The following is a 27604-nucleotide window of genomic DNA, read 5'->3' on the forward strand; positions in this document are numbered from 1 at the left end:
TTTTTTGTTGTTTTCTGGTCTATGTAGAATGTTGAAAAACTCTTGCACTTACTTTGGAGACTCTGGGGTCAAAGGAAGTGGCAAGGTGGTTGGTTTGGCTGCAGAACACAAAGGAGCATGGGTAATTATTTAACTAGATAGATAACAAGTTGAGGCAGAAGAGATCAGGTCCAAATCTGCAAATTGATCTCAGATTCGGGCATTACGTTACAAAACCCAACCTAGTACGATTAGAAATATGCTCTCTTGCTATTGGTTTAGAAGAGCAAATAACCAATAGGCTTTCTCTATTGACCCTGTCCGTTTTTTTGGTTGACTGTTCACTTTGTGAGGCAGGATGAAGTGATGGCATTGGCACATGTGTTCAGAGTACACCGTTTGACCCAGATATCCCATTCAATACAAAAAATGAAATACAAAAACGAAATAGAAAACGGCATAAGCAGTACACATGGCAATGGGAGGTGGTGATCCCCCCCCCCCCCCATGAAGTAATTGTCGCATGCATTTGGAACCGAAAGCAGAGGAAGAAAGGAGAGTTGAAGAAGCTTGTGCAGTTGCCTGAGGCTCTGGCTGTCTCCAACTGCAGCTAAAGATTGAAGCTCAGTTAGACATTAGAGCATTACTCTGCCGAGACTAGCTAGGTAGACATTCAGAACACTCAGCATGATCCAGCCAGATAGTGCTTGATTTAACAGATGCCATAATGTATCAACCCTCTCCCACCTCCCCTTATGTCAATCTTGAGACAAGGGTCTGTACCAATTCAAAAGAATGCCTTTTGGAATAGATGGTACATCTAGAAATGTATTTGCTGGACTTGGAGTGATAGCTAGCGTCAAATTAGCATAGGGGTTAGTGTGTAGTCAAACTGGAAAGTAGTTATAGCAGGAGAGGGAGAAAAGAGAGAGAGGGCGGGGATGCAGCGATGATTACCTAACAACAGGAGGCCCTGGTCATCGGGGTGCCTGCAGACTGCCTGCATGTGTAGGTGCTGCTGCCCTTGTGTGACGGAGGGAGTGGGGTCTGGAATTCTAGAATCTGGGAAGAGTGGGCTTGGCAGGCCCTGTGAGAGCGCCATGGGGCTGCCCATGGCATCATCATCGCGGACCTCCTCCCCAAAACAGCCAGCCTGCTCCACCAGGCTAACCTCCGGCCAACCCAAGCCCAGCTCCAGCCCCAAATCTAGCCCCTGGTCTGACTGGCTAACCCAGCTGCCTAGGCCTAAGCTCTCGGCCAACAGGGGGTCCAAATCAGGCTCCTTGGCCTGTCTGAGACCCCAGCTGCCGGGATTGATATTGACAGTCCCTCTGTACTTCTCCTCCACCTCAATAGCCTGGCTGGGACACTGATCCCTCTCCAGGACTCCAGAGCTCATTCTTGATGAACTGCTCTTGCGGGGCTGAGGGGGAGTAGCGGGCAGGAGCAAGTGAGCCCGATAGCTTGCGGGCCTCTGCTTGGAGGTCAGCAACTGGCTAAGCAACGGATGCCCCGGCTCCTCCTCTCTTTTCTTTATGGTCACTGTGATGTGCCTACGCGCTGCCACACCACGGCCATGCCCGCCCCAGCACTCGCTAGCCTGAGTGGCAGTGCCCACCTCAGGGCAACGACCACAGCTGCCTGTCTGACCCGTCTCTCTAGGAAGGAGAGAATAAGAATGCATGTACCTAATGAACCTAGCGGCTGCCAGGCGCCCCGCGTCCACCGCAGGCTGCGGACCTGGCGGCCTTCCTTCTTCACTGGACGGCCTGCGCTCCAGTTTGGGGCGGGCATGGCCACTGCCGTTCCTACGTGTTGGGGGGACGGGAGCGGGTGCCGCCGCGGGTTCGGACTGTCCCTCAGTGCCACCAGCCCCATGAGCGCAACGACGCCACTTCCCAGCCCCCACACCAGCCACACTACACTCGCCAGCAGCCCGGCTCTCACCTCGCTGGTGATGCTGCTGCTGCTGTTGCGACACGACGGACGACGATGATGACTTCTTCTTGGAGGCGATAGAGGAGGAGGAGGAGAGGGAGGAGAAGGAGGAGGTGGAGGAGGAGGACGGCGACGAGGAGGTGGAGGAGGAGGCGCCCAGCAGGCCGCCCTTGTCTTTGCCACCACCCCCCCAGGCGCTCTTGGCGTCGCTGGCTTTGGTCTGGAGGAGGATGTCGTCAGTGGCAGTCAGGTACTTGAGCAGCTCGGTGCACGGGCGCCTCACTAGACGGCTCTGCTGCGGACAGCCCCCCCTCGGCTTGCTGTTCCAGGAGATCTCCGTCTGCAGGGGGAGGTAGAACGAAAGAAAGAAAGAGTTAAAAGAGATTAGGGAAGAGAGAGTGAGGCTCAGCACAACGGGTCGGCCCAACTGTTTGGGAGGCGGTGGTGGGAGCGCCGCCCGCCCATCATCTTAATTGCGTGGCCCCCGAGCGGCACCGCAGCAGCTCTGTGCGCTCATCCCCTGTCCTGGGGGAGCCCTCATAGCTCCATGCTCCAGAAGTGGGTGAGTCAAAGGAGCGGTTTAAAAATAGACTTTTCAGAGATGTGTTAGCTCTGTGTGTGCACAACACAACGGCTCCCGTATGCGCTGTTTACTAGACAACAACGCGACCGACGCATTCCAAATGATTATTTGTTAGTAAGCGCACCTTTTTCAGTAGTTTCTCCGAACAAGGAGGAGTAAACGAATGCATTATTTATGTGCTATCGTACTAAATAAAAATCGAATCTTCAAGAGCATTCATCATGTTCCAATGAAATGCGGCAAACAGCAAAATACTGGAACCACCGACTTCATTTAATTTGTATTCCTGTGCCCATTATACACCCACTAAAATACTACTTTCATCTAAATGGAAAACCCACTCCCTCTACGGGGGGGGGGTTAAAGAAGACAACAGTCCCGATGCTTCGCCTGGAAAGCTGAACAGCCAATCAGCATGTTTTTATTACGAGATTGCAGTGGAGCAGAATCTTAACATATTCCATTGCTGGCAATGAAAAAAAATCTGAGAACAGAGATGATAAACAAACATGGAGGGGCCCTCGGAAGCGGTGCCTTTGAAGTGAGCGACCGGTGCGACTGGGTAGCTACCTTGACAACAGCAGGTGTTGGTCTGATCCGGTGGTTGCTGGCTGCATGGTTTTGTGCCTTGTCGCCTATGTATTGATTATAGCTGAGCTGGGAGTTTGCGGGTGCCAGAAGGAGCTTCTTCAGCTGAAAAACCCCACACAGAACAGAGAATAAAGGGGGGGAGGAAGAGAGAATAGAGAAAAAAAGGGATGAGTAGTGTTTACGCAAACTGCCGTTGCCTCTGAAATTTCAACATTTCACTCAAATAAACGATCAGAGATAGTCAATGCTTTTGTAAATGTGTGACTGAGGATGTTCGATTTATCTTGGCGTAGTTGTAACAACACAGAAGCCCTCATGAAGACAAACTCTTTACTATCTACCAAGCAGGTCTTCTTTCTGTTTATTTACAGTGTTAAAAAGACAAGTCAACGAGAAACTATGTTGCTTTGGCAGGTGTTTTGGGGTACACAATGGCCGTGCTTTACTAGTGTGGATAGGTTGGTCAACCAGAGCCAGCATAAAATACAACGGACTACAACTGAACGAAACAAACAATATTCCAGGTCAAACCCCCTCAGGAAAGGCCAAATCAAAGGGGTTATGTGGTCATGTTTTGTGTTTCGTAACAAATACACCAGTATGACCAACCTTCATCAGGAAACAGTCTATCTCCAATGATGGTTCTGGGATTAGTATGGCCCACTGACATTAGATGAGATGAGATGGATTTCCTTTTCTCATTACATCCCTAGCTTGATTTTGAGGCCCGTGGCATAGTGTCACCCATTCCAGACCCACCACTGTGCATGTATCATTACATTGGCGCAGCTAGTACGCTACAATGTAATTAGCACCTCACAGCTAACACTGATCAATTCGATTTGCTCTTTCATCCATGCATCTGAATCATGGCTCATCTCAGCCCACAGACAGACATGCACAAGGGGGGGGGGGGGGTGCATGTGGGTTGGCGGCTGGGCTGCCAAAGCTGAAGGCCTGCAAGGCACACAGCCATTTTTGGTCAGCGGCTGGCTTCACTCATAGTGCCTTATCTGGTGTCGACTGAGTCTCTTCAAATGGGGTGAAGGGAATGGCGTGTGCTGGGGGATGAGGGAGGGGGTGGAACAGGGTCTTACCAAGGAGGGCTCCTCTGGTTCGGGGGTGCGCGGCGAACCGTCGGGGGTGCAGGGACAGCTCTGGTCGCTGGCATTGGTCACGTCCCCATCTGCCAGGGCCTCGAACGAAGGCAATCCGTCCTCGTCCACCGGGATGCTGTCCAGCGTTTCTGTAAGCACTGCCAGCAAGTTGGCCTCATTTTCCTCATCTATCTTCTTAGGAGGAGAAGAGAAGAGGGAAGAGGGATGGAGAGAGAAATAGGACATTTTAGTTTAGAGAATTTGTTTAACCAGCATGTGTATTTTTTTGCAGAAGGGGTTGGGAGGGTGGGTGGTAACATGCTTATGTTGTTAATAGAGTAGGCCAGTTTTGCAGCAGAACGGCTTTGTTCTGGAGTCCTATTTCTTTTAAAAACACAATTCTCTCTCTGCGTGCATGAGTCAGGCCTGTCACTCATATTTTAAGCATGCAGCTTACAGGACCAAAATAATATCTCCCCCCAAAAATCCAATAACAAGGGTGACACACGGCAAAATATCTAGAGGGGAGCAGATAGGGAAGGAGGGATGTTGAGTCGCCGGAAAGGGAACGATAGGCTTGTCAAAAATATGTTTTCGAGCAATCCTCCGATATGGCGAATTACTGCCTGTTAATGCTAAATTAATGTGTTTTTTTAAGCGTCAGGAAAAGACAACTGACGTCCGTCGAGAAGCGTGTGCGAGGGGAAAGTTGCCGCCCAACATTTCTAAATAAAGTCCTGTTCTCGCCTCTTGTTCCCCTTTGAAGTGGATGTTGTGAGTTAGCTGCAGCTGTTTCCCCAGTTAAAGGGGTGGAGAGAGAGAGCGAAAGAGACGGAGAGATGTGAGCTGCCTAGCATCGACGGGAGGTGTGTGAGAGAGAGGGGTATGGAAGAGGGAGGGGGGAGACAACAGGCACTGGAAGTTCCAGGACAAAACCCAGGGGAACCGAAAAGACAGGAAAAGATAAACAGCAATCGCCCCGGGATGCTCCGCGGCGAGCCCAATAAGAATAAGAACAAATCCCTTTATGCCACACAGCAGGATTAGCATCTCTCGCTGATAGCGTGCGGCGATCATCCCGCCGAGGGGGAACCATCCCTTCAGATAGCGCCACTTGCCTGCTCTGACTTGGCTCCCTCGTGCACACAATTACCCCAGGCCGCTTGCTCCCATTCAACCCCTCTGAGTTTCCCACGATTACACACCACCGTGGATAGCTCTTCACAGGAGAAGCTTTAGAGCTTCCGAGATAGCGGCCATTTAATGTTTTTTTTTCCCTCCATTTTTTGGGAAGATGGCACAGATAGCCTACGCATTTGCGTTAGCTAGCTGACAGTGAGGAGAATGTGAATCCAATGCCCATTCAGACAACATTCACCCTCTAACAACATGTGCTCTCAGTCATTATTAGAACATTATAAAAAGGGCCATAATTTCACAGAGATAACAAAACGGTGACTGGGGCCACGCCAGCACTGGCAGTAAACGGTTAGCAGGAAATTGCCCCCGAAGTGGTACCATGCTGTTTAATTACTTGCAAAAGAGCTTCAATTCAGCGTGCCGGAACCTATGTTGCCGTTCACAGTTTTCCAACATCCCACTTTATTAGCCGTGCGCTAAGCGGGTGGGTAATAACAGTTGATACAGCCAGATCCTTTTCTCAGAACCTAACATGCGCTCCTCGGCAAGAAAATTGTAACTGGGATCATTTCAGATTATCTCAAATGAGGCTTTAATGGAGAACCATCTGTTTGGATTCAACTTAAGCAACTTCTCACTGAAGGCTTGGGTGGCCTTTTTTTTAACCTCCTTTCCAGTTTCGTCTTTTCCAATATGCATGTGCTTTGCGCGTGAAATCAAGACCACTGTCTGACCTAGTGCCAGTAGAAGTTCAAAAGGCCACCGAGCCTCATCGGAAGGGAGGGGTCTCAGGAATTTTTACACGGCTCTGGTCGAGTTTCACTCGAGGTACGTGACCACTACAATCCGGTTTGAGAAAGTCTTGCTAGACTTGAGAGGTAGTCCATGTTCCTCAAGATAACCCCCTGGGGGACTGTAATTCTGTGAAAGGGACACTTGTAAAAGCTCAAGTCGTGACGGTCATGCTACAGGCCTTGCTAAAGCTCCAGCTGGTAAGAGTCCCAGGCCAGTCAGGGGATTTTCAGGGGCTTGGGGGAAAAGAGCAGACCTGAGAAAGTGGTTCTCCTCTTGAGAGAGCCCCTGTCCAGCAAAGCCCAGCTTTGCCATGCCAGCTTAAGACCTTCCTCTCGCTGCTTCACCGGACCAAAATCAATCCACTACCCCTTGACTCTTCACTAGCCAAAAGAACCCTCTTGGGAGAAATCTTTCACTTGGACCGATTGGGTTGAGATATTCAACCGCAAAGGGGGGAGGCCATCGGGGCAAACCTGGCGTCCTCTTTTATCGATTACCACAGCGGCTGTTGAGAGAATGAAATAGGGTTGGCAGAAGAAGAGAAAAAGGAATGGCCTCAGTGGGAGCACCATCTCTCCCATCCTGGTTAATGGACCTCACTGAATTAAAGAGATCTTAACAATCCAAGGCTAATTGTGGGATCACAATATATTAACCCGCTTCAATTCTAAAGGGTGCCATTCATGGCTGTTTTACTCCAAGCGCTTCAATTAGCCATAAAGCATGCTGGCAAGCGCCGGTAGGACTGTTCCACCCCCCCCCCCCCCGCCCTTCCCTCCCCCACCTCAGATAGAAAAGCAGCGCACCAGTCGTTCATTATCAGGTGAGGTTCTTTGTTATCAGACAGGCTGTCTTTGAAATCGTCCTTGCTTTAACTCTTTTATTGAGTTCCGCCGAGCCATTGTGTTCCAGAGGTATTATTCGTGCCACTGATAACGGGGTTGTGCATGTTTTGAAAAATAAATAAACACTTTTGAACTCTGAGTTAAATAGCCAAATTAAATGGACTAATTGCTTCTTGAAGATTTGAAGCCTCCGAGCAATGCGCCAGGGATCAAACTTCAAGTAGGCATTTGGCAATGCATCTTTACATCTTTGAAGGAGAGGAATAAAAAATCCACTATAAAAGTTTACGCAATTGCAAACCTGATCATTCAATAAGACAGAGATTCATTTTATACACACTGCTGTTATCTTAAAATGAAAGAGACTGTTACAACAACCACTCAGGGAGAAGAAATCCTCTCATTCTAAATAGGTCATCTGTTATTGAAAGTACTGTTTATATAAGGGGAGACTGCAAATAAGGGAGAAAAAAAAGTCAGTCTACACAGACAGAAAACATTTCTTAATAAATTGGCCTGCGAATTGCTTGGGGTTAAATCCGCGCCTTGACAATTTAATTGTGCTGCTTCGCCTAGATCTCTCTCTCTCTCTCTCTCTCTCTCCTCTCTCTCTCTCCTCTCTCCTCTCTCTCTCTCTCTCTCCTCATAAACTCAAAGGCGTTCTCTCGGACGAGGTTAAACGAGTAGCCAGACCGAATCAAAGCACAATCAGAAACGGAGGGGAACCCAGGCTAGGAGAGGAGAGGAGGAGAGGTGAGTCACTTCAACGTCACAACTCCACCAAGAAAGCAGCATTAGATTTGATGAACAAATAATGTCATTCTGTATTATTGCCCCAGATTTCAGAGGAAATAAATCAAAGTCAGAAGCCACTAAGGCGTTAGTCGAGCTGACAAATCAGCTGGTCACACAGGCGCAACATATGGCAGGAGAGGGGAGAGGGGAAGGGGCGATATTATGCTTGATCTGGCAATGCGGTGCGGAGGCTCCGTACGGAGAGTATGACGCAATTGAGGAGGATTGCGGAGGCCAAATTAAGCTCTGTACGGTGATGCCATATGGACCTCCCAAATGTTGTAACAATGCGGAGGGCTCGGTATAGTTCTGCATTTACATGATTGGTTGATGGTAGGTGGGGGCGGGAGGTCCTTGATAAACACAAACTCACTTCCTTGGCCACTTCCATGACAATAAACATGGAGAACCTTGACAAAAGGCTAAAGAACAAGTTTGCAAACATAAACATCTTCATGATACCTTGTGTAGGGATTTCAAAGACACAAAAATGAGGGGAAGAGAGATCGGGGAGGTAATGGCGATGGAAGGGGACGCTTGCCGCAAGAAGTGGAGGCAGTTGCAGGACAAGTTCGCGAAACAAAAAAATGTAAATGGTTGAAGTGGAGATGCAGGTGAGAAAACTGTCTTGGCTGAGCTCCTATGTCAAGCACCGGGATACCGACTCCAATATCTCAGAAGAGGTAAGGTCTTGTCTTTTAATTTAGCCGGCTGCTTGTAATTAGCTGGCTGGCTATAGAGATTAGCCCTGAATCAGTGCGACATGTGCATTTTAAGTGGTGCAGACCAATTTATTGGATGCATATGACACACTCTGCTCTGCGGAGTCCGCATCGCCGTAAATGCTGTACGGCCACTGCAGGCGCCGGTTTGACCATGAATCGGCTTTAAGGTGCAGCACGATGCACTGCAGAGATAAACCGTGCAGCCAACAGAGATGGCCAGTCATTTAGCACATGGAGAGAGAAGGTGATTGTAACCTATAGGAACGAAACAATACATAAGTGCTGTATAGATCTTTATTGTGTATGTGTGTGTCTGTGTATGTGTGCATACGTGTGTGTGTGTGTGTGTGTGTGTGTGTGTGTGTGTGTGTGTGTGTGTGTGTGTGTGTGTGTGTGTGTGTGTGTGTGTGTGTGTGTGTGTGTGTGTGTGTGTGTGTGTGTGTGTGTGTGTGTGTGTGTGTGTGTGTGTGCGCACATGAATGTGTGTCTGTGTACACGTGCCTGTGTGTATACTTGAGCACATGTATGGGTGTGTGTCTGTCTCGGTGTTACGAGTCATAAAACAAAATATTAAAACTGTCAAATTTGTCAAGGCCATGATTGGCCCGGTAACAGATGTCAGAGCTGAAGACCAGTCTCGTTTTACCGTCTGGCTACTGGAGTCAACAGTGCATCGGATTATTCAAAGTCCATTTCCCAAGCAAATGATCCCAAGCAAGAGACCGGGGTCTGCTTGCTTCGGACACATGGCTCACCAGGTGGCATCGGTCAACACCTGAAAATATTTATGAGCCAAGACACACACAGAAAACACACACACATAGAAAAATAAACACACATATACAGCCCATTTACGCAGCAATAAAAGTCTAATTCCTTGACCGTCTGGGTTTTACATACAGATAAGAGTGGTCAAAACTGTGGGTCGTCCACTCAGCTCAAATCAGACCATTTCCCTCTCTGCTGAGCTAATGCCGTAAGAGGGCTCATATCCTAGCTTGCCTAACCTCTTAGCAATGTACTACTAGAGATCCTGGTGCAGGATTATGACCCTGGACCGTTTGATCCAAACCAGAACTCTTGGCCCTACACACAGTTTCTCAGTGACGTCAGGAGTGATATCAAGGCAGGATATCACTGTCACGTGTCACTCCCATTGACAACCAGTATGACTTTTAAACAGTGGAAACTACATTCCGGCCTGTCGGTGAAGCCTTGGACTGTGTGAGGGAGAAGTGTATGCCCCGAGGCCAGCACCGATGATGTGTCTCCTGGGAGCCATTTCAACCGTTAGAGCGCTATGAGATGAGAACGGAGAGAGCGAGAGAGAGCGCAAGAAAATCCTTTTGACCGATGCTCTGTGAAAGACCGTCAAACCAGACACAACTCACTCTGATTCTGAGAGTAACCCAAACGTGTTTATAAGAAAAGGTCTCTTTATTCTGGTTTGTAAAAGGTTGATGGACAGTCTTTGACCGACAGCTCCGGCTGTCCCACCACAACTCTTGACCGAAAACTCTGACACAAAACATGCCCAGGTCTCGAAAAATCTGCTGACGCCACCTTGTCCTGCGGCAATTTTTAGACTTCAGCCTTACCGGTTGTACGGTACCTCTGGGTCAAACGTCATGGGAGTCAGCAAAAGCTACACTACCAGCACAACATCATCAGCAGCCATGAAACAAGCTTGAATCCTTGCTCAGGATTCTCTACGCAGGTGTACACATAACAGAAACAGGCAGACATAGCAGCTCGCACACCGCCAACGGTGGATCTCTAAGGAGATCAGACTGTTGGACGCCAACAAATGAGGAGATGGACACCAACAAATGAAGAGAAGGCCAGTGGTTGGTTCCATATGCCTCTAGCAAAGGGGGGGGGACAGAACGCCTAAAGCAACCCTCCCTTCCCCCAGGAGGTTTGGACTAGTCTGCCCACCACCACTGCTGAAGACAACTGGAGCTCTCCAGTGACTAGACTTACTAGAGTCTGAGGAGTGGCTTAGTCACATGCGTTACAGGCCCAGGAGAGCCCCCGGTCACCAGACAGCTGAAGCCAGACCATGAGGGGGGTTTATATTAACAGCGTGATTAGAGAATCCACATCTAAGGCCTAACGCAGAACTGCTGTCATTTGTCGTCTCTCTCCTTCTAACAGATGGTCAGAGTGGTCAGAGCCTGTTTAATTCTTTCTTTTTATTACTCCAACGTAATTACACACCATCAAAATGTTTGGATGCTCTTTCGTGTGGTGATTTGGGTTAGGGTTGGGGTTTTTCTGTATTATCCAGGTTGACGCAAGAAATGGAGGTTCTTGCATTCCTACTTAGTTGAAATGGGAATATTTTCGATGCATTTTTCTAATGGCATGCAACTAGCTGTTTGCTTAAGTAGGCAGCTATGAATCTGCAGTGCTAAGCATCCCCCGGTACGTGTCGGTGTGTAAACAATGGTGGTCAGTAGATGGAGAGTGTGGGGGGGGGGGGGGCTCTGACGTCTAATCCCTGTTAAATGGACATTGTCACATTTCCTCCACCAACGAGCGCATCGGTAACCGTTACCGTTACCGTCACCGTTACCGTGTGTGTAGCAAAACAAAAACAACGTGGGGTGTTAGTTTGAGGCTGTTTTGTCATGACATTTTCACGGAGAGAGAACAGCCAAAGCTTCTTCTTTTCTCACAGAACTGCCAAGGATAATATCCGCTGCCCCCCTCCATCCCTCCCCCCTTTCCCCTCCTGACCTTTCAGACCCTGCCAAGCTCATCAAGGGCTGCGGGCCTTTTCATTTGTCGCAGTAATATCTAAGGAGGATACATTCCATAGAAAGGAGAGAGCGAGGATGAGGGTGGACAGATACTGTATCACACAGTGGTGTTGTGTACCGGGACGCAAACGGGAAATATTTTGTATGCAGGGAAGCACACTTCTGCGTCGATTGGGTGCGTGTGCGTGTGTGCATGCGGGTGTGTTTCTATGTAAGCATGTGTGTGTGACTATGTGTGTGCGTGTTGGGGAGGGTATGGACCCAATATCACAAATATATGGTAATTGAAACCACAGAAATCTTTTTGGAAAATATAGTCAATTTGATTCTGTGGCAAAAGGTCACCCTATTCAATTTACACTCTATGCTGAGTACAACAAGGAGAGCAGAAAACACCTGAAAGCAAATGATCTTATCAAGCCTAGAGACCTCAGCACTTACCTACTGCATAAAAGCTATTTGCTGATTACTAAATAAATGCATTATCTTTTACCTTGACTTCTGTGCATGTGTGTGTGTTTCCCCCCCGGTTGTATCTGGTCAGGGTGCTGCAGCAGGTAACCCTTGTCCGTGCCTTGACTTTGTGAGCAGGTTATCAAGAGTCACGTTTCATCCACTTGGCTATCTGATGGCCTTTCTGGGGTGGCGACACACTCGCCAGCAGGTAAACATAAGAGGGCGCCCAAAACCTTCAACAGTCTGAGTGGGACTATTGAGTAATATTACGTCTCTACAACTGTGGAGATACACAGAGCAAACTAACTAGAGAAGGTCTAAGTCCTCTGCATCAATACAGATGGGTGTTAGGAAAGATTTCATAGATGGACTTAAATTCATTGAAATACCCTTCATTGAAATACCTGTCAAGGAGTAGCCTTCACTGTAATGTATATAAATGTATTTATTGCATGTTTGTCTCGGATCATAAAATGTCATTATCACATGCAAATCCAGGAAATTGACATTTTCCAATCAGCTCAACCGTTATCCTGTTTGTTTGAATGTTCGATTGAGTGGAATGTCCCTGTAATTGTCAGCTGACCGCTTGCAAGCCTGGTTATTTCACTAATTGCATACTGACACACCTGTGGCCTCCTGCCTCAAGCTCTTCAGTTTCTTTAAATGGGAGATGGGGTTAAGTGTGTGAAGGTTACTGCTGATATTTATTATGATATCACCGTCTCTGTCTCATAAATGTGGGAGGGCGTCGGCCAGCTAACCGAACACCATTGTTTATGAACTCTTCAATGCTTGTACTTTCTCCCAAAGTACCTATCCACATACTTTCATGGATTTGAAGGACAATTACGAGAACATGGAAACGCCCTCTATCCCACGCCTACACCAATCCAATGCTTTTCATTTTGTGGGGAGTAGTGAACAAGTGCACACTTCAGCAAGAAGAAGAGAGTATGTTTTGATATGACGTTGCCCATTGATATAGGCCTTATTTATTCTGCTCGCAATTGACCAGCATTTTATTTATTTTTTGTACCTATATTTAACTAGTCAGTTAAGACCAAATTCTTATTTACAATGACAGTCTAAGAACAGTGGGTTAACTGCCTTGTTCAGGGGCAGAGTGACAGATCTTTACCTTGTCAGCTCGGGGATTCGATCCACCAACCTTTCGGTTACTAGTCCAATGCTCTAACAACTAGGCTACCTGCCGTACCATAATTGACAATACCAGACAAAATTGTCTGGGTACAACGCCTACTCAGTCTGCCAGTTAATATAAGTAATGACAACACTAACGTGGTATTGGACACAGACAGGGATGGAGGAATAAAGGGATTTCGAGCTAGCGCTCATTAAAATGAGGTCAACAGCCCCATCGGAGGACACACACTTTTCCCAAATGTGCTTCATAACAAATGTGTGTACATCCTTCCAGTGAGAATGAACCCCCTAATCTACCCCAGAAACACAGCAGAGACACACACAGAGGCAGGCAGACAACCCCCCTCCCTTTCCCATAAGCACAAACACACACACATACACACATACACACACACACCATCAATGTCCATGCCACAGCTTTCTGCTTAGCCTACTGTCTGTCAGTGGTAATGATTGTCAAGCCAATGTGCGTCATCCCAGCAGCCACTCACTCAAGCACAAGGAGTTACTTCCAGAGCTTCTTCAACTATTCAAGGCCCTGCCTGAGCCCAAATGTTCAAATAGAAAACACAAGCTTGAACCATAAGCTTGCAGTTCTCATAGCTCAATTGGTCTTGAACATAGTTGCGGAATGACCAGGCTTGTGAGTTTGACTTCCACATCAAAAGGCATACAAGAAAACGAAACACTGCACACTCTTTCGGGAAAAACAAACAACCAAGACCAGCTACTTTGTAAGAGACAGAGTTCATTTTCTTCTATCAAGCCAATTTTTTGTTTATTCCATCCTATTCTATGAGTAGGTCTAGGGAAGAGAAAGGCGCTAGTGCAGAAATGCTAGCTGTAGCAAGGCAGGGCTGCACACCTCTGATCGATAGGCCTCTCCTGGAGAGGAGGATCACACAGGACTGATAGCACTTCACATCTAATCACTGAACCCACGGACTGAGGGCCTCCTTCTTTCTATCGCTCACTTGCTCTCACTCTCTCTACAATTCACTTTCTCTCCTTTCTCTTCACTCTCTCTCTCACTCTGCCTCGCTCTCACTCATTCTGTTACTCTTTCTCGCTCTATCCCTCTCTAAAAAGCAAGTGTTTTTAACTCCCACCCGCTTGAAAGTATACATTATTAAATAATACAGGAAGGCTTGGCTTGCGGTTTGGGTTCCTATGTGTATTTGTGTGTGTGTATGTCTGTGTGTGTGTGTGTGTCTGTCTGTGTGTGTGTGTATGTGTGCGTGCAGGGGGCTTATTGGCTTAGCATTTCCGGCCAGGGTAAAGAGAAGCGGTCCTGAAAGGCTCTTAGTACAGATTACGCTCTCGCACTAAAAATAGCCACACACACACACACACACACACACACACACACACACACACACACACACACACACACACACACACACACACACACACACACACACACACACACACACACACACACACACACACACACACACACACACACACACACACACACAGGAACGCTATGGAAGTGCAGCGACTAGCCATTCATCACATGCAAACGTCACCACCTGGTTCCTTTTTATAAGTTGTCTCACTCTCTTGTGTGTGTCCGTGCGCACATTCACACACCACACACACACTACACTACACTCACCACACACACACACACACACACACACACACACTAGCTACTAGTATAGCTTGAGGAAGTGTGGGTGCCTACTTATTGCAGCAACGGCATGCCAACTTTACTCCTTACTCTCACTCTTAGAACAACAACAACACACAAACACACACACAAACAAACAAACAACACACACACCCAACACACATTACAACCTCAAAGGAAACACAACCTATTATAATATTTTAAAAAAATACAATAACCCTGCCATGGGGGCTTCACTCCAGTGGCTGGCGATCAGATTCTACTTTGATGGAAATACGAGGTGGACGTGACCTCTTCATGGTTAACCTTTACCCCCATGTCCTCATTAGGGGGTTCAGGAGGGAGACATACAGGACACTAGGTCACATAGCTGACCCCACCCGTGTTGGGACCTTATACAGTGCCTTCGGAAAATGTTTCCACGTTACGTTACAGCCTTATTCTAAAATTGATCAAATATTTTTTTTCTCTCAGTAATCTACACACAACACCCCATAATGACAAAGCGATAACAGGTTTTTAGAAGTGTATGGTAATTTATAAAACATTTCAAACAGAAATACCTTATTTACATAAGTATTCAGACCATTTGCTATGAGGCTCGAAATTGAGCTCAGGTGCATCCTGTTTCCATTGATTATCCTTGAGATGTTTCTACAACTTGATTAGAGTCTACCTATTGTAAATTCAATTGATTGGACATGACTTGAAAAGGCACACACCTGTCTATATCAGGTCCCGCAGTTGACAGTGCATGTCAGAGCAAAAACCAAGCCATGAGGTCGAAGGAGCTCAGAGACAGGATTGTGTCAAGGCACAGATCGGGGGAAGGGTACCAAAAAAATCTCTGCAGCATTCAAGGTCCACAAGAACACAGTGGCCACCATCATTCTTAAATGAAAGAAATGTAGAACCACCAAGACTCTTTCTAGAGCTGGCCTCCCAGCCAAACTGAGCAATCGGGGGAGAAGGGCCTTGGCCAAGAACCCGATGGTCACTCTGACAGAGCTCTAGAGTTCCTCTGTGGAGATGGGAGAACCTTCCAGAAGGACAACCATCTCTGCAGAACTCCACCAATCAGGCCTTTATGGTAGAGTGGCCAGTCAGAACCCACTCCTCAGTAAAAGGCACATGACAACACTCCAGTCCAGTTGGTAGTGGTAGTGCACCTTAAAGTCGGTTGCCAACCGCCATATAGAGTCCGAAGAAGAAGAAGCCTGAAGGAGAAGAGATTACTAGAAACAAACTTTAACCTTTTATCTGTGGATTAACTGTCGGAGTAGAGGACCTTGTGCATTTCAGGTAAAATAACAACCCAATGTTAATATCCCAGTACAAATTAGCCAGCAACAGTAAGCTAGCTAGTTAAATTGCCATAAACGTTCAATGCTTTTCGACCTGTCCTTAAATTAATATAGTTGGTTGGTTCAGAGTTTGTTTTGATATTTCAACCTGCGTGACCTGGTGTGGGTGGATAAAATCAATATGCGCGTGATGACGGATGTACGCACGCGAGCGGTCTGGTCAGGATGTAAGGTGGATGTTTTTCAGCGGTAGGGACTTGGAGACTAGTCAGGATCGAGACAAAGGTGCACGGAGCAAAGTACAGAGAGATCCTTGATGAATACCTGCTCCAGCGCGCTCAGGACCTCAGACTGGGGAGAAGTTTCAGTTTACAACAGGAAAACGATCCTAATCACACAGCCAAGACAACACAGGAGTATCTTCGGGACAAATCTCTGAATGTCCTTGAGTGGCCCAGCCAGAGCACGGACTTGAACCCAATCAAAAATATCTGTAAGACAGGGGGCCTCCCGGGTGGCGCAGTGGTCTAGAGCACTGCATCGCAGTGCTAACTGCGCCACCAGAGTCTCTGGGTTCGCCCCCAGGCTCTGTCGCAGCCGGCCGCGACCGGGAGGTCCGTGGGGCGACGCACAATTGGGCTAGCGTCGTCCGGGTAAGGGAGGGTTTGGCCGGTAGGGATTTCCTTGTCTCATCGCGCTCCAGCGACTCCTGTGGCGGGCTGGGCGCAGTGCGTGCTAACCAAGGGGGCCAGGTGCACGGTGTTTCCTCCGACACATTGGTGCGGCTGGCTTCCGGGTTGGAGGCGCGCTGTGTTAAAGAAGCAGTGCGGCTTGGTTGGGTTGTGCTTCGGAGGACGCATGACTTTCGACCTTCGTCTCTCCCAAGCCCGTACGGGAGTTGTAGCGATGAGACAAGATAGTAATTACTAGCGATTGGATACCACGAAAATTGGGGAGTAAAGGGGATAAAAAAAATAAAAAAAAATATCTGTAAGACCAGAAAATATTTGTGCAGCAACACTCCCCATCCAACCTGACAGAGCTTGAGAGGATCTGCAGAGAGGAATGGGAGAAACTCCCCAAATACAGGTGTGCCAAGCTTGTAGCGTCATACCCAAGAAGACTCGAGGCTGTAATCGCTGCCAAAGGTGCTTCAACAAATTGAGTAAAGGGTCTGAATACTTATGTAAATGTGATATTTCTGGGTTTATTTGTAATACATTTTCAAAAATGTCAGATTTTCTTCTTTATTTACATAAAAAAAACATTATGGGGTATTGTGTGCAGATTGACGAGGGAAAAAACGATTTAATCAATTTTAGAATAAGGCTGTAACGTAACAAAATGTGGAAAAAGTCAAGGGGTCTGAATACTTTCCGGATGCAGTGTCTATGGTGTTGTCAGATGATACAGTTGGTGGGTTTTCCATCCATGCACAGCCTAGTACAGTTCCCTGTGTGAGATGGGACCCAAAGCTTTTCATCATTAGATACACAGACCCCGAAACATTAGACAGACAGTCCGGCTAGCGCTTGCACACACAAAACCCATTAACCCATTAAACTATTGGCCGTACCGCTGCAGTCTGATTGAATAGAAGGGTGTGTGTGTGTGTGTGTGTGTGTGTGTGTGTGTGTGTGTGTGTGTGTGTGTGTGTGTGTGTGTGTGTGTGTGTGTGTGTGTGTGTGTGTGTGTGTGTGTGTGTGTGTGTGTGAGAGAGAGTGTGTGAGAGAGTGAGTGCGTGCATGTGTGTGCAGGTGTCTTGTTAAGCAGAAACAATCAGCTAACACGTTTGAGGACACTAAGCTGGTGCACTTATTTGCTCCAACCCAGCCATCAATCAGCAGTGTATCTCTTTAGGAAGACATACAACAGTCAGCCAGCCAGAATGCCAAGCAACCACCAAAAGATATTCCCTCTTGCTCTTTTCCAAACATGCCCTGAGGGTACTATTTTCTTGGCTGCCCCGCTCACCTCGTTCCCTGACTCCCTCTTTCCTCCCTCCTCCTCGCCATCCCTCAGTCTGCGGGTGAATCCATTTCTTTATGCCCACTGGATATGAAACGTAACGGGGCTGTTTGCGGACATCCTTTGGGGAGCGTGTCTGTGTGTCTGTGTGAGAGCCAATGGAGTGTTGTGTAGGGGAGAGAGAGATAGAGAGAAGGAGAGAGATAGAGTGAGAGTATCTCTTCGCTGTGGAATGAATCTGACAGACGCTCAGAGATAACGCTCCGACTCAACCGTGTGTGTGCTCACGTGTGTGTGTTCACGTGTGAGTGAGTGCCTATACGTGTACACTTGAGTGTGCCTGTGTGTGTTGGAAGAAAGGGGTATTGGAACATAACATTTTGATCAGCACACTTGCAACACCCCTCCCCAAAAAACCCACAAGACTACTTCACAGTCAGAATGGCAGATCTGTGAGTCTGTTACACTGTTACAGAGATTTCCTTTGTTTTTCAGAATAAGGGGAGCCTGGCTTTTATCAAACTACATTATTTGTGCACAAAGTAGGGGTCCTAACAATGAGGGGAAGTGGGTTTTATTTTAATAGGGCTCACTTGAGAGAATCATATTATACAGTACAGTATTATAATTCAGCCACCCTCGCTGAACTGCAGAAAGGGTGCGTGTGCTGTGCTCTCAAATGTCAGCATAAATTTGCAAAATAAACGCAGCCAGCGTTCAGTGGGAACTGGTAACAGGGGGTGATGAAGGTGTGTGTGTGTGTGTGTCTGCGCGTGCAAGTTTACTACTTGTGAGTGTCTAGGGTGAGGGAGGGGGGACTATTAAACAAACATTTTGATCGCAACACATTCAGCACTTCCAAACGTACACACACACACACACACACACACCCCCTAATCAATCCGGGCTGTCTTTCTCTTCCTCGGCCCGTAATGCGTAAGCACTGCATCTGCCCAGGGAAACATTTGAACAACACATAAACAAAACAAAAATCGAAACAAACAGAGGAGGGACCTCTCTCTCGGAGGCATAATACATTCTTCCTTTAACAATCTCAAACCCGCCGTAAGCAAGATCGCCCACCTCCCATGACTAATCTAGTGTGTGTTTGTGTGCGACCGACACAGAAAAAGCCATTGCACATACAGTACCTGGCTAATGCCCAAAATCCTCCACTCCCTCTCTCACCAGACTCTCTTGTTTTTAATTCATGAGTTGGGGGATTTCCGCCGGCACTCCACGGCGGGATTCTATCCTCGCCGCGAAAATGACGCCGATCACTCAATCCGCGGGATCAGCGACTTGTTTCAGACAGAGGCACGCACTCAACATCTTGTTTTACCTCTAGTGATGTTGACTTCCTCACTACCGTTAATGAGAGACTCTGTTCATGGTCTGATATCTTTACTGGGTAATGTAGAGTGATTGACAGCTGGGGATAGAGTCATCTTGAAATGGCTTGGTCAGTGTGTTTGAGACCGGCTGTCATTGGGCTAATGTTATTTCCACTCCTTCCTTACAAGGAGACGGCAGCCATATTTGATGGAGTGGGTAGAAAGTTGCTCCTGACCACTGATATAGGATCAGATCTTGTTGAATCTGCGTAAGGTTTAAGGTAGGGATTGAAGACAGCGTAATCTGAATCTAGATCTGTTGTTTGAGTATCCTGGAGATCCCACGTTATTCTCAGTCCACATTGGCAACCGGTTGGGGAGTTCTGGACATAATCTCACTGGCAGACCCAACAACCATAGCCCGATATAGAAAGTGTTAGCTTAGCGGCCGGGGCGTGTTGAAGAGGTGTGAGAGCACACTGTGGTCCAGACTGATAGCTGGCCTTGTAAGAGGCTGTGTGCCATTCTCAGTATTGTCCGGATCCCACTAAAGAACACTGGTAGAGTACAGTAAAATAGGCCATCCAAGGAACAGAACACACACACACAATGCACATGGACAAGCACACCCGCAAACACACACACACACACACACACACACACACACACACACACACACACACACACACACACACACACACACACACACACACACACACACACACACACACACACACACACACACACACACACACACACACACACACACACACACACACACAAGCCCATGCACAAGCAGACAGTCACATACACACACACACTCTATATCAAACACTTGATAGTAGCCGCACACACCACACACACACACGAATAGCCCATGTGCAGGATGTAAACAATCACCCTGGTCCATTAATGATCAAACCAACTTCACGCTAGATGTTCACATTATTGACAGCCAGCGACTTAAAAAAAAAAAATTCTAGCTGTATAATAATAAAGCTGCTTACACATTTGCCACCGCCTGTCACGCAGCCGGCAGCATCTGCATAAGTGCCAACGCAACAAAAACAATACTTGTTCTTCTTCCCAAGTAGCGTTGGACCGAGACTGAAGTTCATTAAACACGACCAGGGTGTCCATTTTAGGAAGGATTCTCAGAGGCTGTTCTTAAAGAAGGAAAGCCAAAGCTTTCTTTCTCTGGCATCAGGGTGTCTCTCTCTTGCGGTCTCTCCCTCTCTCTCTATCGCTCTCAGTCTCTCTCTGCCTCTATCACTCTCACTCTGTCTCTTTATATCTGTTGATCTCTCTCTTTATCTCTCACACCCCCACCCCCCCCTCCAGTTGTGTGCAGTAGCCAGAGGGAGCCCAGCCTAGCACACATCTCCCTGTCTTGGTTCCCCCTCCCTACCACCCACCCTCCAGAAAGGGGCCCCACGGTGACAGCTGCACCCAGCTTCCAGGCACCCTCCCTGGGAAGCGGCGCAACCTCCACTCCCCTACCACCTCCAGACTCAACTCCACCATTTTAGCCCCGGAGATGCTCCAGATGAATCATGGCCAAGCGAACTGACACTGAAGGGCATCAACCGTCAAGTTCACAACAATCCACTGTTCCTTTTCTGCTGCTGCTCCCTGATCCTATCTCTCTCTCTGTTTCGATCTCTCTCTCTCTGCTCATCTGCCTGCCAGCCAGGGCCTGTTCTGTTCTGTGCACACTAGAAGAACTCTATGGCAAATCACACATGCGGGATAAAAAACAGAGCAACGGGCCCTTCAGCACTGTGTGTGTGTGTGTGTGTGTGTGTGTGTGTGTGTGTGTGTGTGTGTGTGTGTGTGTGTGTGTGTGTGTGTGTGTGTGTGTGTGTGTGTGTGTGTGTGTGTGTGTGTGTGTGTGTGTGTGTGTGTGTGTGTGTGTGTGTGTGTGTGTGGAAAAAGAGAGAAAATTAGTGAGAGAGACAGAGAGAGACTATGTGCATTTGTGTGTGCAGTAGTTATGAAAGTATGTGTGTGGATTTGTATGTCTATGAGGTTTGTGTGTGTGCGTGGGTATTCATTCATTTGTGCATTGTTTAAGGTTAAGGTTAGGGTAGAGACGACCTACTACGAACACACATTAACCTCTAGTCAGGTAGTTGAAGAAAACATTGGCAGTAGATTGTGAGAGAGGAAGAACAAAAAGTCCCCTGTGCCAACTTGTTTCACACAACAGTTGGCCAATCATTAACCAGTTCTAAAACCTGATGTTGTGATTGGGCGCTGCAGTGCCCCACACAGGCCAATCAGGGAAGCGCAGAAAGTTTGTGCGGCAACCCCCAGCCCCAAGCCTCTGATCTGTGAGCGTGCACACACAAACACAGAGCGAGAACCAACCATTTTTCCCCTGTCAGATTAGTAAGGATTACTAATAACACGAGCCAACTCCCAGCGTTGCTGTATGATGTACTGAGCACTTCGTATGGCAACTTGAAAACGTTCCACTTTCCAATTCCAGATGGCAACCGCCAGCACAAGGAATACATTCATTGATTGTAAAGCCAGCTCATTTGAAATGCATCACATTCATTAGTGCTCAGATGTTTAGATGTTTCTCGAACGTTACAGCTGTTTTCTGATCGCAGCGGTGTAGTATGTGTGTTGAAATAATATAGTATCCTACACACACACTTCGTACAGTGCTGGATTCTCTATGCTGGCTACCTCAAAGAGTGCCGTGTGTTTTAAAATGTGACACACACCCACACACACTTGACAGACATGCTAGCTTGTATTTTTATCCATCTCCTCATCGGCCGCAGGCCATATCACTCTGAGGGTCCGGAGTCACACGACCAGCACTCAGGACCCCCGAGCACAAGGGACTGTCTAGGGGCCCCTCACTAGGCACTAGGTTGAAGGACCAGAGGGAGGGAGGGAGGGAGGCGTGTGTGTGTGTGTGTGTGTGCGTGCGTGCGTGCGTGCGTGCGTGCGGAAAGAATTCTGTCCGCTATCAACCTCTCCCCTACTGGGGCCATTGAGACACACTTTCCGCCTCTGAAAACGTGACAGCATGACAAGCCACAGACCCACAGTGGCATTCCCCTCCAGCATTCTCCTCTCTCCAGCCAAGCCAGCACCAATCTCCATGTTCCTGGCCTATCTCCCCACTGATAAACTAGTAATGAACTGTCTCTCCTAGCTTACTTGTCCCAAATGACTTTATTTCCCCCTCAGCATGCTAGTTTCAGTGGACTTTGCCTCCCTGAATGAGAAAGTGCAGCAGGTTGAAAGTTGAACATTTTCCTCCCAAACCCTTTGGAAAAGGGGGCTTTCGCAATATGGCCATAATATGGGGGCCAAAGGGCCAAGAGCTGGGTTTAATTTCCTCTGCTCCTTCAGATGCCTGCCACAGCAGAGTATAGCTGTGGCAGGACTTTAATAAATGACTTGGGGGATTGATAAGGTACTGTCAGGGAGAGAAGCCAAAGGGCAGTACAAAGGTCTCCAGGCTTATCGCCAAACCCCTGTTATCTTGACTTCGTACTTTTCAGGTGGATATAAAGTCCCTCTCTCAATACAGTCGGTACCACTACATACTGTACGAGGCGGGAGGTTTTTATCAAGTACCTGGAAGGCTTTCAACAGATAGCAAACTCAGCGTACAGTGTGACGCGTTTGTTTTTAATCGCTGACTGAGCTCAGGCTGGTGACCTCTGAAGAGTTCATTTACCTAGCATCCACTTCCTAGATGGAAAAATACATACTGAACAAGATTCCAGGCTACCATAATATCCGTAAATAGTTAACGACCGTGTCATAAACCGTGTGATATTGGGGCAAAGGGGAACAGAGAGACTTGGAAAAAATAAAAACAAGCTGTAGTATGATAGTATGATATGCTCTCTTACCTCAAAGAGGTTGGAAGCCTCGTTGCCATATTGACTGGAAATGATCTCTGATTGGTCACTGTACCACTTGAGCCCGCCCAGGAAGCTGTCCGCATCCAGGTCACTGACATCAAGCTCTGAGAGGTCGAGTTCGGGGAGGTCCGGACAGAGGGGTTGGTCTTCGCCAACCAAGGCAGCACACTGGGGAGACAAGAAGACGGGAGGTGTCAAAAACCCATCAACACACACAAAGGCGCGCAGACACACATGTACGTACCAACGCACACACACAAACACACACGCACACTGAGGCAAATGATGGAAGCCACTTTTTCACATGAATTCACAAGCCGTTACCCCCACAGGTATTATTTTATGGTTATTATGCAATATCTGTATTGTATATCCTGGCCTTGAGGACATTCATCATGTATTTGAAGATTACAAGTTATCTTTATTGATAGGCCTACCTTTTTACATTTCTCATACTGCATGGTTTGTTTTAGTAGACTAGGAAATCCTGCTAGGCCTATTGCCCTAATAGGTCAGACATTCATAAAGCCTGATAATTCATTCAACATCGTGTTCCATAGGTATTCTTCCTATGGTTTTATGTCCATGTCACTGATAGGCTGAACTCTCGGGGTCAACCTCATTTGAATGGCAGGATGGCTAGACTTGCCACCTGACTGGCTGACCTGGGCGCGTCAACACAATGGCAGCGGTAGCCATGGCACACATTTCACTCTGACCCAACAGTCGTTTTCCACCCCGTACATGTGATACAGCGGTCCGCCGTGATGCTAAATGCTGCCATTTCATTCTTCACTGTCCGCTTTTATATAGGGGCCTATGCGACAGCTGCTCCGCCGCTCTCCAGACACAAATCATCGCTTCATCGAACTGCGTTGAGGGGATCCACAGACTTTAAAACTGTGTGGTGTGGAGAGAGGAGGAAGATGAGGCAATGAAGTTTGACTGCGCCAACGGTTGCAAGCTCAATGTAAACACGTTCCAGGAAGGCGCTTTGCTAACCTACATTTCTTATTCAGGTGCCAATATGTTACAAATGTTAATTGCTTCAGCGGCCCGTGCTTGCTTGAGGCAAGGTTATGCCAGCACTGCACGCAATGCATCTTGTTCTGGAACATGGCAGTCACTTCTACTCGACAGAGAGAGAAACGCGCACAACCCCCGGGCAAGCAAGGACAGATCAGCTCGAGTGAGCCAAATGCAGGTATTTTTTTATCCCAAATTTATTCTCTTGTCTTCTCACTGACACCCTCGTTATGCATAGATAAACAGGCGTTTTAAGTTTGGCAAATGTCAAATCGAACCCCACATGTCATAAATGTTGGCTAGAGAGTTGTCAGGATTCAATGTATGCAGACTTAAGGGAGAGTTAATGCCGATACCCTCGGGCATACCCCGGAGGCAGTTAGTTCGCCAAGGAGCCAGAGAGAGGGAGAAGGCGTCTGACTGGAGAGAGACGAGCCCAGGGTTCGACTCAGGGCAACAGAGAGGCAGATAGCCTACTATGCCAAGTGGGGGGTAGGCTACAAAAAAAAGAAAAACGCCCCGGCCAACACGTGCCATAGTCGATCCGGCCTCTGGTTGCGCTCATGAGATGACATAGTCATAGGCTATATTTACGACACATCTCCCTCTCCTTTGCCCATAAACTAGGATAAAGATGCAAATTCGTCATAGTCTCTATCCCTCCTAGCCCTGTAAAATGCCCCACTTTATCAAGATATACGAAAAAAAGAAATCAAAGAGAGATCTGACATTTCCTCTCAATCTTCTCATCGACTTCCAAGGGTGTTAATGAAATAGCGCCGCCAGACAGAGCGAGGGGGGGGGGGGGGGGGGGGGGGGCGCTAACCGCCACTGCGAGCCAACGTGATTTACGCACACAGAACACATACAAGCACCTGCTATGGTGAGATTATTAGGAATATGACTGGGGATCCGGAGTGAAAATCCCTGATTGCAAAGGGACGGTCTTTGGGAATTTCACCGCATGATTTATGCTCAACTCAGAATGAATTGACGCACTTAGAAAATAAAGAATAAAGTTAGCATGTCTGTCACAAGCAGGACAGGTTCTTGAAAAACACGCACCTTTTTAATGGGGGGGGGGGGGGGGGCAACACAATAGATAGGCAGCAGATATCACTACGATGATATACTCTACAATGCCGAGACGGAACAACAAAAAATGTTTTTTTTTATAATAATTTGACAGACTGGCTCAGACGACCGAGCATCCCTATGAATAATTGAAGTTAAAGTGTAAAGGAATGCTACTGGTGCATAAAGTAATTCGCCAGGCTGTCAAGGAAAGCAAATAAATACATGCGTAGGTCAATGGTCTTGGTCAATAAGTAATGGATTAAACTGACATTTCAAGGCATTTTGTCAAGCGAATTATTGTCATTCAATCTTGCCTCGAGTGGTGATAATAGACAGATGGAGAAAAGCTGATAAACCGACAGCAGCTTCATATCGAAGATGAGCTTTTATCCCATGAATGCGTTAAAGTCGACGGTAACTGCAGACAACTATAGCGTACATCTCAATGCCTAAAACAAACTGCATAGACATGCATAACGCTAAAAACAGAGTTATAGTCTATCGTCCATCTCCAAATCACTATTTGCATTATTTCCAGTTATTCAAGTCAAAATCATAGCGTTGAGTTGTCAATCTACCCCGTGCGTTTTAAACCAAGAGCTTACCAAGTATGCTTTGGGAAAAACATTCCCGATGGCAATTACGCAAATATTTTCATTAACCGGTAAAAACATTCTCGTAGCCTATTTTGTAATATGCAACTAGGCTACATATATGTCTTTACTCTTCAAAACGGATGTTGTTGGCAGAAATGTCAAGACGCGCCCGATACATGTAAGAGAAGATGCTCCTCCGTAATATCGAACCTCCGTGCCTGTTATCACCTCTGCACTTTCCACTGAACAAATCCCACTGAACAAATCACGTAATATCCCGATAAAGCCCCGATAAAAAGACACGTATATCGTCCGAGTGTTCTTTGTCACTGTACAATACCTGATTTAGAAACATTTCTGTCATTCTGACTTCAAGAGCGGACCCTTCTCACATCAGCACAAGAGCGAATACAGACTTTGACTGGAAAGATCTCCATACGCATGTAAACATTCTTTCCGACTGCACGACATCCTAGGGAGACGCGACCAGCAGCAAACTCCAGGGCTGCAAGAGACGCGCCGCTCCTGCAGCCTACAACATTACATATAACGACTTAAACACGACACTATGAAGTAAAAGCAGCAATTTTGCTTTATCCCCTCCACTTGTCATATATTCCTGTGCTTTGCATTTCCCCGTATCGTATCCTCAGCGCAATAGCGGCGATATTACGCATCCCGTGCCAACACCAGCAAAGGAAACGCCGTATTCGTTATCGGAAATCACTGTCTTTGGATGTTCTGTGAGGTCCATCACCCAAAACGTTCCAGAACGGTACAGTTGACAATAAGTTGGATATTTTAGAACTGCTCACCTCTAATTCTCTCCAGACCGAGTCCTGGTTACACCTGTCCCACGCCATCCAGGCACTGAATGACGGTCCGAAAGAAACAAAAAAAGAAATCAGGCAAAAAGAAATCCACTCGCGCTCCACTCGCTCTCGCACCCGACTACTTCCCCTTACCGAGAATGAACTGAGGGTACCTGTCTTACAACTGCTTTCCATCACATGATAAAGCTATTAAAAGTAGGCAGGGAAGTGACTCCCTTCGCCCCCTCCCTACTACTCGCCAATGACGTACTGTAAAACAGGCGGGGTCTGGAACGCGCACCGTCAATATTTTCCAACAAAAAAATCGGTAAATTCTAATGACACGGTGAAATAAAATATATTTCTAACGCAGCCCACATACATTGTCGCTTTGCTTATCAAGACACTGCTATGCCCAGACCGCTCACGGGTCTATAGGCCTACAAACGTTTGACAGTCGAATCACCACCATGCATGCAGCATTTCAAGATATCAAAATGTACAGTGATATCAATGAAACATCTCTGTCTTGTTGAGCGTGTCCACATTGCGCCATAAGCCTATTATTTCCCGTAACCTATTAAATATAGTATGGGATAGGTTTAACACGGTAGGCTACTATGACATCACTCACCCTGTTTAGTTAAACAAATAGTAGGCAATTACTGATGCTCATCTATTGAAAAGGGGTGCGTTGTGAGTTCCCATATATTATAAGGAAATAACGGATCATGTGAAGAACATGGCGACAAAACAAAACATACGGTTATACAAAGAAACAGATTTAAGTGTAGCCTATTGGTCTGACTTCAGTAACATTTCCCAGATGTTCCAACTATGTTACTGTGACGTTTTCCAATATCTCAAGGCTAGGCTACTGCATTTCCAACTGGGGTATACGTTTCAGAATACCCTGGGCGACGCGAGTCTATACCGTTTACATAACACCCAATGTCCACCATATGCATATGCGTTTTGTTTGTTGGATGTGTAGCCCGCATGCACGTGCTTCGCTTTTCAGGTTGCTAAAAGCTAGCTAGTTGGAGTATTCCATGTACCAGTGCACAGTAAAGCAACCGCAC

At 47.2% G+C, this 27604-nt stretch overlaps 1 protein-coding gene across 8 annotated transcripts in view; it reads right to left on the bottom strand.

The window, feature by feature from the left end:
- LOC129835209 (peroxisome proliferator-activated receptor gamma coactivator 1-alpha-like) overlaps positions 1-26761 on the bottom strand; it is a 44875-nt gene extending 18114 nt beyond the window's left edge. Inside the window, exons 1-6 of one of the 8 annotated variants that reach the window (XM_055900704.1) lie at positions 26526-26761; positions 23000-23179; positions 4189-4383; positions 3071-3193; positions 937-2257; positions 53-98 (exon numbers count right to left, since the gene is read on the bottom strand). In XM_055900704.1, coding sequence (XP_055756679.1) covers positions 53-98; positions 937-2257; positions 3071-3193; positions 4189-4383; positions 23000-23179; positions 26526-26717 — 2057 coding nt within the window. In that variant the 5' untranslated portion in view covers positions 26718-26761. Of the gene's footprint in view, positions 1-52; positions 99-936; positions 2258-3070; positions 3194-4188; positions 4384-22999; positions 23180-26050; positions 26443-26525 lie in introns of those variants that run through there. The other 7 variants (XM_055900705.1, XM_055900707.1, XM_055900709.1 and 4 more) reach the window with 7 other exon arrangements.
- Between the last annotated feature and the right edge of the window lie 843 nt (positions 26762-27604).

This window comes from Salvelinus fontinalis, chromosome 36 (genome assembly GCF_029448725.1).
Source record: "Salvelinus fontinalis isolate EN_2023a chromosome 36, ASM2944872v1, whole genome shotgun sequence".
Lineage (NCBI taxonomy): Eukaryota > Metazoa > Chordata > Actinopteri > Salmoniformes > Salmonidae > Salvelinus > Salvelinus fontinalis.